Source organism: Mus pahari, chromosome 9 (assembly GCF_900095145.1).
Source record: "Mus pahari chromosome 9, PAHARI_EIJ_v1.1, whole genome shotgun sequence".
In the NCBI taxonomy this organism is placed as follows: domain Eukaryota; kingdom Metazoa; phylum Chordata; class Mammalia; order Rodentia; family Muridae; genus Mus; species Mus pahari.
The window spans coordinates 87,751,289-87,768,919 of record NC_034598.1 but is presented as its reverse complement, the minus strand read 5'-3'; the positions used below and the strand labels follow the sequence as shown (position 1 = coordinate 87,768,919).

Here is a 17,631-nt window from a genome sequence, read left to right as displayed (position 1 = left end):
AGATAAAGCGAATTGCATAAAGTCCAAAAGCTGTGAACTAGCAGAGAAATCTTTCCACGAAAAACATGAAATGCCTTTTATTTTTTCCTGCATTGCTTTGTGTTCTGGACATTTCTGTATGATAATGAAGGTCATCAGAGGCCCCTGCACCTGGGTAGACATCCATGCCCTTATAGAGAGGCCTTGGGGGTCTCCTGTAGTCTCTAGACCAGGCCCTGAACTCAAATGCCGGGGGCCCTACCAACCAGGCTGTTGAGTAGTTTATGTCTTGGACTCTTTTTGTAATTTTTTTCAACTTTCTCTGATCTGTTTATGATAATTATTTAATTAATTAAGTCCTTTCTTTGCTACTAAGAGGCCTGAACTAAGCTAGATGAGCCCAAATAGATTGTTTTTGCTCTGAGGGAAGAACTTTTCAGGGTTGGAACTAGCTGTCTTTGTTGCCCTCTGGGGTTCAGTTGGGAGATAGCAGGGCTCAGTCTGAGCTCTTCCATGGAGGAGAGATGCTGTGGACCATAACTTAAGGGCTGAAAATATAGCGACTCTACTCCCAGAAGATAAACACAGCTGCCCTGCTGACTGTGGTGGAAGCATCTTTTTATGGGTCCTCTGGGCCACCTCTCACAGCGTTCCACACATCTCAGAACACAAAACTCATCCCGGACCTTAGCAAAAAGTACACACAACATGCATGGCTTATGGGGGGGGGGGAACTGAGGCACAGTATTCAGAAGGGTGTTAATACCTGGACTGGATGGAGAAACAGTTCTTCACTCCAAACTCTGGTTCTCCTCTCTCTTTCATTACTGCCAGAATTATTAAATCTATTATCGTGGCAAACACCGATCGACCACGATCTGTGTGCTGACCACGGGACTCAGATGTGTCCTGCCTGTTGTGGCGTTCAGTTCATCCAGCAGCAAAGAAAGATGGTTTGAATCTGTTTTGTGGATCCAGAAGTCAATGCACGACTGTGTATATTACAAAGGAAACGGCATGTTTGTTAGTTTTTCTAGAAATTTTACTCTGCTTTTTGTGTGACAAAGAATCCAACTCTCTCTTCCTCTTCCTTTTCCTCCCCCTCCCCTCCCCCTCTCCCTTTTGCCCTCCCCTTCTTCCCTTCCCCACTCAATCCTCCTGTGAGTGTGTGTGTGTGTGTGTGTGTGTGTATACACATGTGACAATATATGCAATCAGGCCCATATAAAGCTGTTATAGACAACAGTGGACCCAATATAGTGCTTAGTGATAGTGACCGATGAGCTTGAATGAATATTGTCTGAATCACACAGAATGAAATTGTGCACTTCTCAGAATGTATTTAGTAAGCGATATGTGATTCTCTCTCTCTCTCTCTCTCTCTCTCTCTCTCTCTCTCTCTCTCTCTCTCTCTGTGTTTACAATTGACCAACAATACTATTCATTATGAACCACAACTTTTCAGCAAAAGCATATATATTGACTCATTTCATTGTTTATATGAAGGTATGTTCTGTAGTTGCTCTCCCATGAACATGTTAGTATTGAGTCCCAAGAGGCTCTGCTATTCCTCTGATCCCTTAGATGGTAAGAGCAGATCACAGTCTGGCTTCACTGTGGGGCTCTTTGCCATCGTTAGACCGACTGTCCTCAGGAAACACAGGAAAATAGTGAAGCAGGCACAACCTTTGACTCTCCCAGCTCGCACTGGGCTCCAGCAGAGTAGGACTGAGTCTCTAGCATCTCGAGGAATGAGAGGCATAGATGTCTTTACATAGCATCCTATGGCTCACAGAATGGAGATGAGATAACCAGTGGTGGTGAGGGAGTGGGAAAAAGAGAATCCTTGTACACGATTGAGTGGACGGTACATTGGTTTGGTTTAATGGGACCCAGTATGTTATTGCCCCTCATATTAAATTAGAACAGGATGTGACCCAACTATACCACCTAAGGTTATACATTCAAAGAACATGAAATCAGTATCTTAAAAACACACCAGAACTTCCTTGTTTACTGTGGAGAAATCTCCACATGTATGTGAGTAGATACAGAAAATGTCGGTGTGTGTGTGTGTGTGTGTGTGTGTGTGTGGGTGTGTGTGTGTGTGTGTAAATGGAATATCATCCAGCCATGGCAGGTGACTTTCTATTTGCTGCAACAGGAATGAGGGCCTTTGTGAAGTAAATCAGCTCATTATAGGAAAACAAACGCTGCGGGGCCTTTCTTATTCAAGAGGCCCAGAAAGTCAAATTCACAGGGGCAGAGAATGGCTTTCCAGGTGCTGTGGGGAGAGAAATCGGGAGATATTGGTCAAATGGTACAAAGTTTAAGTTGTATGATAAATAAGCACTGGAAATCTAACATGCAAAATAGTAACAATAATAATAATAATAATACAGTGTATACTTGAAGTTGATGAGAGACATTTTGTATCCTACACACACACACACACACACACACACACACACACACACACGCACATGGGCCCACACATGTATGTGTATATATGCATGTACCCAGATATAGACATGCACACACATACATACATGTACAAACAACTGTACACAAACACACACACAATGGTAACTATAGGAAGCAGTAGACAAGTTCATTAACCTGACTGTGGTAATCATTTCACAATGCAGATGTATATAAAATGATTATTGTTAAATACATACATATACATGTTTTGTTTTTTTAATTATACCTCAACTAAGCTGGAGAATTTTTAAAAAGAAATTAATGCAATACCACACCCATGACTTCCATCTTCTGGCTCCACTTTCTTCTTTGGGGGCTTCTGGTGATGTGTATTTGTGGTTTTTCTATTGCTTGTTTTGTGCTGCCCTCATAGAATGTAGTCACCTCAGAGTTGTCACCTCTCATCCCAGGGCATGGTCTGCAAGGGTGCTCAACGCATGCTGGGATGCTGGGAAATCTGAGTGTCTGGGGAGGGCACTGCTACAAAAAAGTTTGGCTTGTGCTTCTGCTGGCCCAGGTGCTGTCTGACCTGCAAGCGACTCTCAGGCCATTAGAAAGCAATAAGCAACCAAGGATAATCAGAACTGAGAAGATGGGGCTGTTCATTGTGCTCAGTATAGGGGAGAGGGGCAGGTCTCGCTGTCCAGACCAGGGCCATTCAGAGAGGCCCTTTGATCCTAACACCTGGAGAGACAGGTGAGGTCTCATGGGAGACCTGGCCTTTTCTTGGCACTTCTGATATTACAAGAAAACAGACACCAGTATCTATGCAAGAGTTTCAATACACCAGGAAAACACTGGTCTTGAGGCAAAAAGACTGCTTCGGGCAAAGCTTAGGGGACAGGGCTGGAAAGCAGTTCTCATCGCTGTGGGGGGTCCCTGCAAAGAGAAATGATTCTTGTGAGGTAGGAAGGAAATATGACCTAGTTAGCTGGTGCTGGTTCAAACTTCTGGATCTGATTCCGGTCCGTTTATATTTTTAGGCATTTAAGAACAGTAGTAGTATTTTTGGAAAAGATTTTCTGGTAACATTCCTCTCAATGCCATGTGTGCAGTAGAGCTTAAGGTAGCTTAAAGGCCTGGGGGAGGATCAGGTGTGATCTCCATCACACCAGATGTACATGTGACATCTCCCGGAGGGGTGGTTTCAATTCAGCAAGAGACAATGCTCAAGCTAAAGGTCTAGAGAGGAAGGGTCTGGGATAAATATAATAGTCTGGGGGATGCGGGTGTGGCCTGGCCCTACAGATAGCACAAATCACCAGGCTGTTAACTGCATTCACTCCCAGCCCTCTGAGTGAAAAACAGGTATGTCTCCATGTGTAACATTCTTGGTTTCCCTAGGGCACAAGAACCTTGTGCCCCCCCTATACATGGTAGGTAGGAAGAACACATTTTGAGTAGAGACTCCAAAGTTCCAGCAGTCTGGAGTAAGAAGTTTTCCTTCTAGACTTTTCTCCCTTCTCCTCAGTTCCCTCATCTGTAAAGTAGAAAAAAAAATGACTTTCCTCATGGTGCCCATGGTGAGGGTGGGAGGAGGCAGCTTCAGTAACTCCTTGAGGGCCATACCTGTCACATAGGTGACCTACGCTAAGACAGCATCTGTTGCCACCACTCAAAGGTTGATGCAGACAAGTGACCTGTGCTTTAAAGTCATGAAAACCCCAGTGTGAGGAACTAAAGAGCCAGTCAGGCTTGAAAGCCAGTGCTGTCAATCAGGTGGCCCTGTCACTGCCCAGTGTGACAGATGGATTGAGATCAAGACTCAGGGACCAGCATGGAAGCAGCTGGATGTGAATCCTGGCTCTGTCATTCACTAGCAGTACATACACATGTGCTTATGTGTGCATATGCTTGTTCCTGAGCATGTGTGTTCAGGGACTCATGTGTCTATGTGCCTTGCAATTGTGTATGTATATTGTCTGTGACCTATGGAACTCTGGAATTGAGTTTTCCCTGATATTAGCCAGAAATAAAGGGCTGGCTTGGGGGATAAGTTCCTCAGCCAAAGTAGAGACACACTTAAAAACCTGTTCATCTGCTGCTCATAACTAGAGTGCTTTGCAGTCAGTTACAAAGCGTTTGAGCACTCCAGTGAACCAAAACAGTTCACCATGTAAAGAATATTTAGAGCGGCACCTGCCTTTTTATGCATTGTTGATGTGGGAATTGTAGAGCTTGGGCAGCTTGGATCCACAAAAAAACAGGCTCTGACTTCATTTTATGAGCACAGTTGGTGAAGTTTTAGGGAAATTCTTGCTGAGACGCCTGCTTAGAGCTCCAGGGGGCATTTCCTCAACTTGGCCACTAGATGGCAGGAGTGCTCTTTCTCATCCTACTTGAGCCAGTAGGTGGTGGGAAACTTACCTTGGGCTGTACCCATTATTCCTTCTGTCATTCCTCACAGCAACCTCAGATTAAAGGACAAACTCCATCTCAAATGTAACCCCAGTACCTAGCACATGGTAATGCTTCAGAAAACATCAGCTACCCTTCCTATTGTTACCGTTTCCGTTTTTCACAGAGAAGGGCGTGGACACAGAGTCACCTATCTGACACCAGGCCGGGGCTGCTTGCAGATTCAACACTGGGCCCTCCGGCCTCCTTTCAGGGTTAATAACCACCGCCTTGGCTCACTAAAAAGAACCCTGCCATGTCTATCTGCTCCTAAGAGTCTGTCCCTGTCTTAGTCCTGGTGTGATCTTAAGCCAATTATTCTGACTCTCAGATTTTTTAAATCTTTGCTTTTTTAAAAATCTGTATAATAGAGGCTGTAATATCTTCCTTATCTGAGGAAGGACTTCAGAAACAGAAACGAGGTCAGAGTAGAGACTGTGAATGGTGGTTGCTATCATTAAAACCTTATCTGCTAATATAACCAGAGACTTTTTTTTTTTTAATCTTCCCTCCAACCTTTCCACAGCTGCTCAGCCCTCATGGCTCTGGCCCTCAGAGGACCTAGAGTTCACACTTTCCTGGTCTCTGTTCATACACAAGGCACTTGGACCCAGTACATCTCTTGTAAGACTCACGGATCTGGATGGTGTCACCTTCTCTTTGCTGTGATCTCTCTCTAGCGCGGATACCATCATGGCAGACACGAGACTCACGTATCCTTGTCCTTCCCCGTGGTGCTACTTGGGAAAGCAAGCTCCAAGTGACTTGACCCTGTCAAATTCTCAGTGGCCGTAATTGGCTTTGAGATCAAAAGGTTTTATAGGGGTGCCTAAGGTACTGAGGAGGGAGTCCCGAGGTACAGAGCTGGTGTCTGAGGACTCCTCTTTCCCTTTTTAACTTCTGTCTAATTTATATTTGGGGCTATATATCATTTTTTTTTTCTGCTAAAGAAAATCTTTTGTTAACAGCTACTATCAAGGGTGGGCAGGGGATGAATTTGAGACCGTTCATGAAAACTTTCCGGCATGAGATGGAGCTGGGTGTGGCCTCTGCTTCAGTCAGAGTTCCAAAGGTCTAATATTCCAGGGTGCAGAACTTGCATTTGTCCTGTGTTCTGTGGACAGGAAAGAGTCCTTTAGTGGGCTGCAGTAGAGGACTGGGTAGAAGGCCCTCCCATTCCTTAATCTCTGAGACAGAGGGTCCCAAAGAACAGCCTAGGCCAAGGTTTAATCTAAGTCTGGTGGCCTCTTTGGGGTGTGTTTTCAAATCAGTTTCCCAAGAAAATGGAATTTAAATTTAAGAGTTATGCGGAACCTTGTTTACTGTCACCATCAACGTGACTGATTGGGGCTCAGAGAGGCTGCTAGCCACATGTCCTACAGCCTGCAATCAGAACTTGGCCTTTTCTGTGTTACAGTGCCCTGGTTCCCAAGGACCATTCAGGAGCTGGACAGATTCGCCAATCAGATTCTCAGCTATGGAGCCGAACTGGATGCAGACCACCCAGTGAGTCCAGGGCTCTGAGGATTAGAGTCTTCCACCCTTCTCTCCACCTTCCCTCCATCTTCTCTTCCTCTCCCCTCCTCCTACACCTTCAGCTTGGAGCGATGTGTTTGTTTATTTGGTTATAAGAATTTTACTGAGCTCCTACAGAAGCCAGCAAAGATTAACGAGACCTCACTGTCGTCACTGCTTCTGTCATTGCTGTTAGAGTGACTGAACCACTGGCCAGAAAATGCTATCCCTATGCAGTAGTCTGTATTTATTTTTCTGCCTTTGTACATTTTATAGACATATAAATCAAGCACAGCTAGGGGACAGGGAGAGAGGTGACATTGTACCTTCAGAGAGCCGAGAAGAAGGTTCTAGTCAGATGAGGGAAGTGGGGGCAGTGGGGGTGGGGAGGGTGTTTGACTGAGAGACTCACATGGGCTTTGAAGAGTTCAGCCAGTGGTGAAGATGGGTGGGTGGTACCTTAGGTATGACATCATTGAGAGAGCCAGCTGACACAGGGGTTGGGTCAGACTTTTCTTATACACAAGAGTGGTGGTGAAGTTCACTGTGCCCTGGGTCTTCTGGCAGAGGGCATGGATTTTTGTTGTTTTGTTTCGTCTTTTAATGGGTTCTCACTAGAGGAATGGATCAGGATTGTGTGTGTGTGTGTGTGTGTGTGTGTGTGTGTACATGTGCGTGAGAGAGAGAGAGAGAGATCTTCTTATTCCTTGTTCTTGGGCCAATGGTCCTTGGAAGTGAACAGTTTAGGCCAAAGCTCAGGGCGGTCTGGTAGCTGCTGTGGGTGGGCAGTGTGTAAGCATGACCTTAGGTTCTCTGCTCTGCCAGGCAGTGGACTCGCTGGCCTTTAATAACCAGGCAACTGTTTATATAAACAAGGTTTTAGTGTGGCTGGTGCTAGGGTCTGCCTGCATCTATTCAGCATCTCTTCACTACCTTGTGAGGTCCAACAGCTAACAGGAGGCCTGCTCTTCCCTGAGGCAGTTTCCCATAAGCAGGTTGAGGTTTCCATCCCACACAGGCCCAGCCATAACAGGTGCCTTTTCCAGTGTCCTCTGCCAATCGAACCTTGGCTCTTTGGACATTACTCCAGTGCTCAGGGTAGTTGAAGACTCATGGCTGGCTAGTGGCAAAAACTCAAGAAATGGGGAACCAGGAAGTAGCCTTTTAGAGCCTGAGCATCCGGTGTAGCAAAACTCTTGGGTTGCACAAGGAAAGCAATGAAGCTTCAGTTATCTAGCAACTTCAGTTATCCAGAATTTCCTCTTTAGCCAATCTTTCAATTACCAACAAAAAGGGAGAAACTACTTTTTGAACAGAAACAAGGCGTGAATTAACACTATCCTCTACACTTCAAATCAGGGAAAAAAAACTATTTCCAGACTTTTAAAAAATAGTACTGAGGTCTGGGAGAGTCGCCCTACACTCGTGTTGCCACGTATGCACATATGAATGTCCACCCGGTGCTGTCACTTACCAGGCATTGCCAGCCACAGGCCTATCTTCACTGTTTGGCCGAGTGTCAGTCTCTGCCTCACATCTTTGTAAGGACTCACAATGGCTTTCCTGAACCTCAGTTGTGACGTTAGAATAAATTATCCTACCATAAGGATGGAAGTGTTTGTAGGCACCCAATGTAAGCCTGGCATATGTTGTCTTACAGACATGGTGGTGAGCGCTGGTGAGCCTCAGGCAGGAGGCTCCTGAAGTCTAAGACAGCCTGAGCTATGTAGTAAGACTCGAAAGCCAAGCCAAACCAAACCAAACCAAACCAAACCAAACCAAACCAAACCAAACCAAACCAAACCAGTGTAGACCAAAATTAGGTCAAACCAAATGAAATTGAACCAAACTGAAAACAATTTGAAAATACCAGCTCAAGGGAGACAGATTCTCTGCTGTCTTCTTGTATATGACACAACCCATGTCATGGAGCCTAGAGGTGGCAAAAGCCACTTCAGACACTCTGATGTCCCCTCTAACAAGCCGCTGTTTGTGCCTCTCAACTGGGGGCCCTGCGAGCAAAAACAACTAGAGAGATTTCTTCCCCCAGGAAAGCAAGTCCGACCTGGCTCAACCTGCAGGGTGCACACATCAGGACTTCTCTTCTCTCACCAGTCCCCAGCATCCTGCCTTGACCCTCTGTCCTTCCCGTTGGCCTCAATCCTAAACTTTGGGTGGGTGGGAGAGGCCAGTCCAGAGACAGAGGAACATGTCCTTCCTATTAGCCTTGTGTCCCCTCAGAAGCCAAAGCTGGCCTTAAAACTGCAGAATTCATTCCCCTCTGCCAACCCAGGCCACATCTTTGGCTTCCCACCCTCTCCGTGTCATGAATTTTATCATAAAAACACAGCGTATCAGGTACACAGTTCCCCTGTAGAGGAGGCGCCAGGGTCTTTCTGTTCCCTCCATCCTTCATCAGATGCTGGGAACAGGGGCCAAGCAGAGAGCAGAACCGAGGGTTTTTCCCCTGCAGCTGAGGGCCCCACAGGCCTGGCCTCAAGGTGTGAACTGCAAGCAGACACCAGCCTAGCTGTGAAGGGGATGTTCTTCTTCAAGGACCCTCTGTTCTGTCCTGTCCCTTGCAGTCAGTATGATCCCTTCCTCCCCTGACCTCCTGCCCTTGGCAAGAGGCGTTTGTGTGTGACCTTGCATTTCAGAGCCTCCCAAACAGCCACTTTGTGAAATGAGGGAAAGGGAGGGTTGTTCTAGAAATCCAGGGTAAAAGTGCTCTGCCTAAAGCTTCGATGGACTAGGGACAGCAGTCAGTCCTTCACTCTGTCCTTCCTGCCTTATTTACGTCCTCCCTCCCTCCCTCCCTCCTCCTCCCTTTCTTCCTCCCTCCCTCCTGCTCCTTCTCCCCCCTCCTGCTCCCTCTCCCCCTCTCTCCTCCTTCATACACCTTCCCCCCCTCTTCCTTTCCACAAGTATTTATCAAGCACTTACTAGCTAACCTTTTTGGATTATGGGCTGTGTACTAGACTAAATCCCCAGCATGTGGTTAATTCTAGTGCCAATCAACACCTGGGAGGGCCGGACTTTTCATTTTCACGTGAGGACTCTCAGGAGGTTGTATCGGTGAGCCATGTTCCGTGGCGGTAAGGATAGGGAGCTGAAGTGGCACCGGAGATCTCCTCTGTGCCCTCAAGTCTCTCTAACTGTACAGCAGAAGGGGAAGAAGGCGCATCAACTTCTCTCAGAGTCACACCAAGGGAAGCTGAGATAGCAACTATGAGCTTTGTAAGGCAGATCCTTTATCTGAGGTGCTCCTCGCCACACCATCTCTGTTCTTTCCCACTGGCAAACCTCTGCCAGGCTTTCAAGGCTGCACTCTCATCTCTTGCCCCTGAAAGCCCCTCCTCCATCTCCTCCTCAGGGGGCCAGCATTGCACGCGGTCACCATAGGGCTGTGTGCGGGTGGGTTTACCTAGGAGCATGAGAGCTCTGCTTCTCATGCTTAGAGAGACTTCACACCGTTTTCTGCGATGGCTACACTATTTTTTATGTCCCCACAAGTAGATTCCAAGCAGTTCCTCTTCTTTACAAAAATTTCAACACCTGTGTTGCAGGGGAATATTAAAAAAGTGGCACCGGGCATGGTGGCGCACGCCTTTAATCCCAGCACTCAGGAGGCAGAGGCAGGCGGATTTCTGAGTTCCAGGCCAACCTGGACTACAAAGTGAGTTCCAGGACAGCCAGGGCTACGCAGAGAAACCCTGTCTTGAAACAAACAAACAAACAAACAAACGAACAAACAAACAAAAGTGGCACCATCCCGTACTAAACCCAGCTACTCTCTGCCCTGGCGGTCTTGCTGCCTCTGCCTTTAGACTAGCCCCTGCAGAGGCCAGTGTGGTCAGAGGTCCCAAATCCCAGTAGCCCAGTGAAGATCAAAACTCTTGAGGCTTGTAATTTATAAGTCAGATTTATATCAGTAAAATCTCACCCCACAAAACAGCCACACAATTTACTCAGAGCCAATCAATATTGATATAAATTGCCCACCTAGATAAGACAAATTGTCCTGTAATTGTCCATCCCTTATAAGATATTCATAGCTACCTGTGGCTATTTAAAGCCACCGGAATCTGGATCGTCCTGTTCTTCCTCTATCTTCCTTCCCTCTCCTCTGTCTCTGCAAACCGTAGCTCTGCCTCCCTTTTCCATATCCAATCGCAGGCTTCTTGTGATCAATATTTCAATTGATTGGACAGGGAAAATTCTGCTACACACCTGTTCTCTTTTATTTTAAAAATTAATTTATAGCATGTGCTTGGTGGCACACAATTTTTATTCCAGAACTTGGGAGGTCAAGTCAGGCGGATCTCTGAGTCTGAGGCCAGCCTGGTCTACAGAGTAAATTCTAGGACAGCTGGGGCTAGGTAGAGAGACCCTATTCTCAAAAATTATAATTATGAGAGAGAAAGATAGAATGTGTGCTCATGCACTCCTGTGCAGACCAGAGAACAGCTTGAGGGTGTCTTCTTTCCTTCCGTGCGGGTCCCAGGTACCAACCTTAGGTCGTTGGGCTTGAGGGAGCAAGTGCCTTATCTGCTGAGCCATCTGACTGGCCCTGTAGGTGCCTTGACAAAGCCTAAGGGTATGGAAGGAGCTCAGGGTCCCATTCCAGCGTGTGCTTCCTACATTCTGAGACGGAGTCCCCAGGTCTCATGTCTCTGGCTTTTTGCTCACATGTACCTGTTCTGGGCTCACGTTTTGAATTAACTAATTAATATGTATTAATTATTTTTATTCGTTAGTTAAATTTAATTAATTAATCATCCATTTCACATCCCAGTATTAGCCCACCCTCTCCTCCCAGTACCCCCTCACACAGCTCCTCCCCCCAGCACCCCCCCCCCGCCTTCTCCTCTGAGAAGGGGGAGCCCCTTCTGGGTATCCATCCCCCTGGATAATCAAATCACTGCAGGACTAAGTGAATCCTCTCCCACTGAAGGCGAACAAGGCAGCTCAATCAGTTAGGGAGATAGGACCCACAGGCAGGCAACAGATTCAGGGAAAGCCCCTAGTCCAGTTGTTGAGAGACCCACATGAAGACCAAGCTGCACTTCTGCTACATATGTACAGGGGGCCTAGGCCCAGCCCATTGTGCTCACGTGTTTTACATGATGTTCTGCCTGTGACTTAACCTATCCATGCTATCCTGCAAGCAGGACGGATCAGCAATCTCATTTTCCTTAAGAGGGAACTAAAGCTTCCAGGGATAAGCTGACCACCAGGAGGCCACACTCCTAGGGAGCGGGCATGGCAGCTTGAAACCTAGGATCTCCTGCTGTCCTGAAGATGGCAGGTCTGAGCTGTAACTGTGGCAGTGACAGGAATGATGATGAACAAGATATGTCAGCCTAGAAGAGTCCTCAGAAGGCTTATCACAAATAATCTTAAGCAATAAAATTTCTGAGAGAAAAAAAGGGATTGCATATAGACTGGGATGGTGTCATGATTTCTAATCTCTCAGACTCATCTCTCCTCCTCCTGACACCCTCCCATCACCACTTCCTCAATGACAATATGTTCTCCTGTTAAAACACACATGGTTACAGGCAGGACAGCCCAAATCACTGCTATTAGCTTACTTGGGACGGGGCGATTATAAATAAACTACGCACGGTGCTAGTGAAATGGGTGCTATTGGTCTAAACTGAGACAGGGTGATTAGCCAACACCAGTTACAGCTTAACTCAGAGTGCAGCTCAGCTCATGGAATGGTTACCTGGCCACCTAAAAGATGGAAGACCAAGGCCCTGAAAGGACAGACTGCAAGGTCACAAGTCTGACCAGAGGTGAGTCTAACTTAGCTGAGGTGACAGAGATCTGGGGGAGCTCTTTGCAGGTGATAACGAATGTTTTAGAGACTGGAAAAGAGCTTAATAAAGAGCCGTCCCAAATGACGAATCTCCATAACACACAATGCACGTCTGCTCTTGTACTGAACCTCCTGACGTTGTTTTCAAGTGGTTTGAAATAGAACAAGAATATTATTTTGCCTCCTCTCAATTACAAAAAAAAAAAAGAAAGAAAGAAAGAAAGAAAGAAAGAAAGAAAGAAAGAAAGAAAGAAAGAAAAGAAAAGAAAAGAAAAGAAAAAAAGAAAGAAAAATTTTTTTACAAACTCCCAGCAGAAAACTGCAGAAACATGCAAAGCATTGCTGGCTAGCCACTCTGTGCACTGTATCCATGGAACGTTTTTTAGAGTTAGGCGTATTCCATTCACTGTTCCCTTATGTGTTTCCCTCAACACAGGGACTGTCTGTTAGATATGCAATTTTGCATTGAGCTTTTACGTTCAGAGGTAGGAAAATCCCTAAAGCATCCAGACAAGGCACATGAATGATGAATCGTCGCTGAGTGGGGATGAGAAGTAGGCCTGGGTTTCCCCTTCTGGGAGGCCGTGTGAAATGGAATTCCTTCTGTTAAAAGGTGTTTTCTCTCGTGTCCCTACTTTCCTAAAGCAGTTCCCAAGTTTCAGCTTGCCAGTGTGGTTAGGCCTGGAAAGCCTTCATGAAAATGTTGCATTTAATTTTTATTTATTTATTGCACTTTAGGACCCTTCAGTAAACAGCCTAACAGGGCTTCACCGTCTACCCTTCTGATCCCCAAACAGCTAGACATACTTCAGAGTTCCCGATGCTGTGAAAATCTTTCTTTTATATATATATATTTTTTTTGGGGGGGGGAGCTAGAGAGAGACACGCTGCCATCTGTTAAGACTGTCTAGTCAGGATGACAATTGCTCAATTTAAGTTAATATGAGTTCAAGTGTGAAGATAGGATAAATGTTTATTGTTTAGTCTACTTGAGGTGTTCCCGATGGCTCGCTGGTGATGCTTGGAAATTAAATTAGTTCTCCTCCTAGAATACCCAAAGACACTCATCCTGGATCAGTATAAATGAGCCCTATGTTAACTGCAAGTTCTTAGGTCTTCAGAGGGAGTGTGGTTCATGTACACACCTATGATCCCAATATCCATGATGATGACTATAAGCTAGCTGGAGCTACAGAGTGGGACCCTGTCTCAAATACGGACAGCAAACAAGCAAACGGAAACTCCCAAATTCCCCCATTTGTTTTATTTTTACTTTTACTTATGCATAGGTGTGTGTATTTGTGTCAGAGTATTTGACTCATGTGTATGAGTGAGTGCCCAGGGAGCTCAGCAGAGGGGGTGGACCCTGGAGCTGGAGTTACAAGTGGTTGTGAGCCACCTCGTGTGAGTGCTGGAAACCAAACCCGAACCAAACCCCCAAACCCGAACCCTCTGGAGAAGCGAGATCTCTTAACCGCTGGGCCATCTCTCCAGCATCCCGATTTGTAGTTAACGGTTTTAAGTCAGTCAGTGTGTTAGAGACATCAACAGCTTGTATTTTGTAACCAACATGCCACAGAATCTTTAAACTGAGGAATATTTCTTATCGTTGGGGTGTGGGTTTGGAATAACTATATGATAATTTTGCTTTACTAGTGTGAAACATTCAGGTTTTTCAAAAATTATTTCTTAAAATGCATCCTAGTAAACACTTAGAAATATCCCTACCCACATCTTTCCTACTGTCCCGCCCTCCCTCCCTCCCTTCTCTCTTGTTTCTTCTTTCTATGCCCCCATGCTCCAGGTTCTCAGGTAAAATTTCCTTATATGAATTGCTCTCCCTTTTAAAAAAAATTTTTTTTAAAAAATGTTGGTTGACCCTGATTTACAAAAACAAGCAAAACCTAACAAGCCAGGTAAGCAAAGAAAGCAAAGGCAACATTTGAAAGTCAGGGAAGGTTGACCTTCTTCAAAGGCACCCTGAAACACTGTCTGCGATACACAGCCTGAGTTTTCAGTCACTCAGTCTATGGGTTGGAGGACTGGGGAGACGGAGAAATTGCAAACTGAAGTGATTTCTGGAAGGGATTGTTGGAAATGTTTGCAAGGAACAGAGAAGAGTTCGATGGCGGTGGACCAGTCTCTTGTCTCACCACAACTCAGACCACAGTGAACAGTTCTGTAAAATACTCTTTCATCTATGGGGACACTTCCCCCTCATGATGTGCCCACACCACCCTAAACACTCAGAGACACACTCGGCCGCTTTGCGCTGGGAAATACGCTGCTTGGTAGGACTGGGAAGCCCGCCTGCCAGTCGGCCTCAGAGAAGACATTGCCGTCCCTCTCTCCGTCAGGGATGAGAGCGCCTGCCTGTCAGGTCAGAGAGATTCACAAGTCCCAAAGGGTAGTAAAAAGAGTGGAACTGGGTGAGCCACAGCCCGGCCCTTCTCTTATGGATCTACTTCCTAGGGACTCTGTTGGTTCTGGAACAACATACTGATCAACCTGACAAGTTTGTGCCAAAAGCTGCTGCAGGTGTAGAGAGGTGGAGAATGACATTTTCCTAGCACCTCTGGGCGGCTGAGGCAAGAGAACTGAGGTGGTCCCAGAAATACCCTATTTCAAGAGATTAAAATGCAAAACAAAATTACCACAGCAGTAAGTACATATCCATTTGTCTACCAAGGAATGAAGAGGGCCTCCATACTGATTTCCATAGTGGTGATTATTTTAAAATGGAAGCTGTGGAGATAGCTGATTCAGAAAAGTCCATAGGTAAAACTTGATGACCCGGGTTCCGTCCCCAGCGTCCATGTAAAGAGCTAGGCATGGTGTCACATGCGTTTCTCGTAAAACAAGGTAGAAGGTTCCTGAATATTGACACACCCAAGGTTGATATTTGAATTCAGCATGTTCCCAACTTCCATCCCCCAAAATGTACATACATCCCAACACACACACACACACACACACATACATATAAACACATAAACATACATATACTCACACATGTACACATATACACACATATATGCACACACATACATGCACATTCACATATACATACAAACATACATAAATACACATGCATACATACACACACACACACACACACACACACACACACACATGGGGAAGCATTACTAAACAAAACACTTGCCAGAAATTGTGTGAATAATCTATGCCTTCATCGCAGGCATCTGATCTGGCTTGATCAAGTTAATTTAGAAGCCAGAATAGAGTAGATGACATTTTTTATGACCAGAGTATATGTGTAGATACTGAAATTTCAGAATGGAGATTTCCCTGATTTGAAGGCTTGGTAGAATGTGTCACTCACTCCTTCTGTGTTTAACAGAGACCTTGTTTTAGAGCATCATCAAGGAGACGCATGTCATCATAGCTCAAAAGCTTCCACTCAGATTGTTGCGGGAGGTGCCAGGCCTCTCCCTCTGCAGACTTGAGTCATCAAGTGTCTTCTCTCTCTTAGGGCTTTAAAGACCCTGTGTACCGGGCGAGGCGGAAGCAGTTTGCTGACATTGCCTACAACTACCGCCAGTAAGTCTCTCTGTTGGACAACTGAGAGAATAGCATACCCCAACCCCCTGCTTTGTGTGTGTGCCCGTGTCTGTGTATACGTTTGTATTTGTGTGTGTGTGCATGTATGTATGTATGTATGTATGCATGTACATATGTATATATGTGTATGTGTGTATATGTATGTGCATGTGTATATGTATGTGTATGCATGTGTATGTATGTATTTGTATATTGTGATTATGTGTGAGCATGTATATATGTATATATATGTGTATATGTGTACATGTGTATGTAGGCATGTGTATACGTGTGTGTGCATAACCTATCTCCTTAATAAAACATTTTTTAAATGTCGCCTCTAGATCAAACAAAACTACCCACTGTGCTGCAGTCTACGTATCTCCTAAGCTTTGTTAGTTAATTGTTTGTTGTGTCTGAAATGATTGGAAAGGCTTCCACATGAATGAAACAGGCTCTGGTCTTCTCCACATTAGACCAGGACAAAGAAATCTGGCTGCTCCAGTAAGTAACGAAACACCGGAGCCTTCGGACCAGGACCAGCTGCACTCCTGTGTTCTACTCATCTGGTGTGACCCAGGCCTGTAGGCAACTGCCAGATGGGATGTATTTTTTCGCTCCATTGAGAATTCTATCATATTTTAGCCAAGAGAAAATGGCCATATCAAATGTGTTGTTTGGGAACATAATGGCTTTGCTGTTGTGAGTCCTCAGGGAATAATATGTAAATTGGGACTTGGGAAACTTGGTGTTTTGGAGACAGCAGTTTCTGAGTTAAGGGAACAAATAAAAAGATGTACTCAAAAAGAAACTCTAGAGCTGTCCCAGAGGCTGAGGTATTTGAGGCTTTGGTAGGATAACAACAGCATAAGGAAATGCTAGGGCTTTATGTGCTGAACACAAACCTGTGTGTGGATAGAGAGACATCTAGAACACTATCTTCTCTTAAATAAATTCCTGCGTGTGTGTGTGTGTGTGTGTGTGTGTGTGCGCGCGCGCGTGTGCTTGCACACGCGCGCACGCACATTTAGTGTTGTAATACATCCTCATTTTTTCGGATGAGGAAACTGAGGCTGAAAGAACTTAAATATTTTAAAGCCATTTACCTAGTAGGTGTCAAAGGCAGGTTTTAATTTTGTCTGTCCTCAGAACCATAGCCAGTGTCTCCACTGTGCCGATTAACCCTGTGCCTAGGCAGGTCCAGGGCTCAGGGTCTCACTCATGCTGCTTTTCTGGCTCAAGTTCTTAGGACTGTTCTTGGTTTCGGGCGCAGCCTCATCTGTCTTAGAGACAGGTCCCATGCAATGTCCCAGCTCAGTTAGAAGTTCTAAGCCTTTCCTACAATGAGTGCTAAGGTTCTGTGATTGGGTGTCAGTTCTGCGACATGGACCCATGTCAGCCGATCACTGTGGACAGGATAAAGGAGCTGGGATTGTACAACCCTGACCGCAGTCCCACCTTCGGAGGAGGGAGCGTTGAGTGTCCTCTTTCTCAAGCCCCACACACTGAAAGAGGTGGGAGGCGCTTTGCTTCAAGAAGGGGAAGAGTTGCTGGGTCACTGGGAGAGAAAGTGTGAATCAGGACAGCCGTATGATCAAAATGTCACCGCTTCTGGAAATTTGTCGCAGCAAAAGTACCAGTTGTCTTTCTTGGTTTTGTTTTTACATTAATGTATTAACTAATTAATTAATTATTGGGTGTGTGTGTGTGTGTGTGTGTGTGTGTGTATGTGTGTATAAGTTAGAGAACAACTTGTGAGAATCTCAGCTTTCTCTGCCATGTGGGTTCTGGGCAGACTTGGTAGCAAGTACCCTTAGCCGGAGAGCTATGTCACTGGTCCCAGTAAAATAAATAAATTATATATATATATA

At 45.5% G+C, this 17,631-nt stretch overlaps 1 protein-coding gene across 2 annotated transcripts in view; it reads left to right on the top strand.

Moving 5' to 3' along the window:
- Pah (phenylalanine hydroxylase) overlaps positions 1-17,631 on the top strand; it is a 59,796-nt gene that overhangs the window by 24,890 nt on the left and 17,275 nt on the right. For both annotated transcript variants that reach the window (XM_021205217.1, XM_029542112.1), the window contains exons 4-5: positions 6,278-6,366; positions 15,693-15,760. In XM_021205217.1, coding sequence (XP_021060876.1) covers positions 6,278-6,366; positions 15,693-15,760 — 157 coding nt within the window. The remainder of the gene's footprint in view (positions 1-6,277; positions 6,367-15,692; positions 15,761-17,631) is intronic.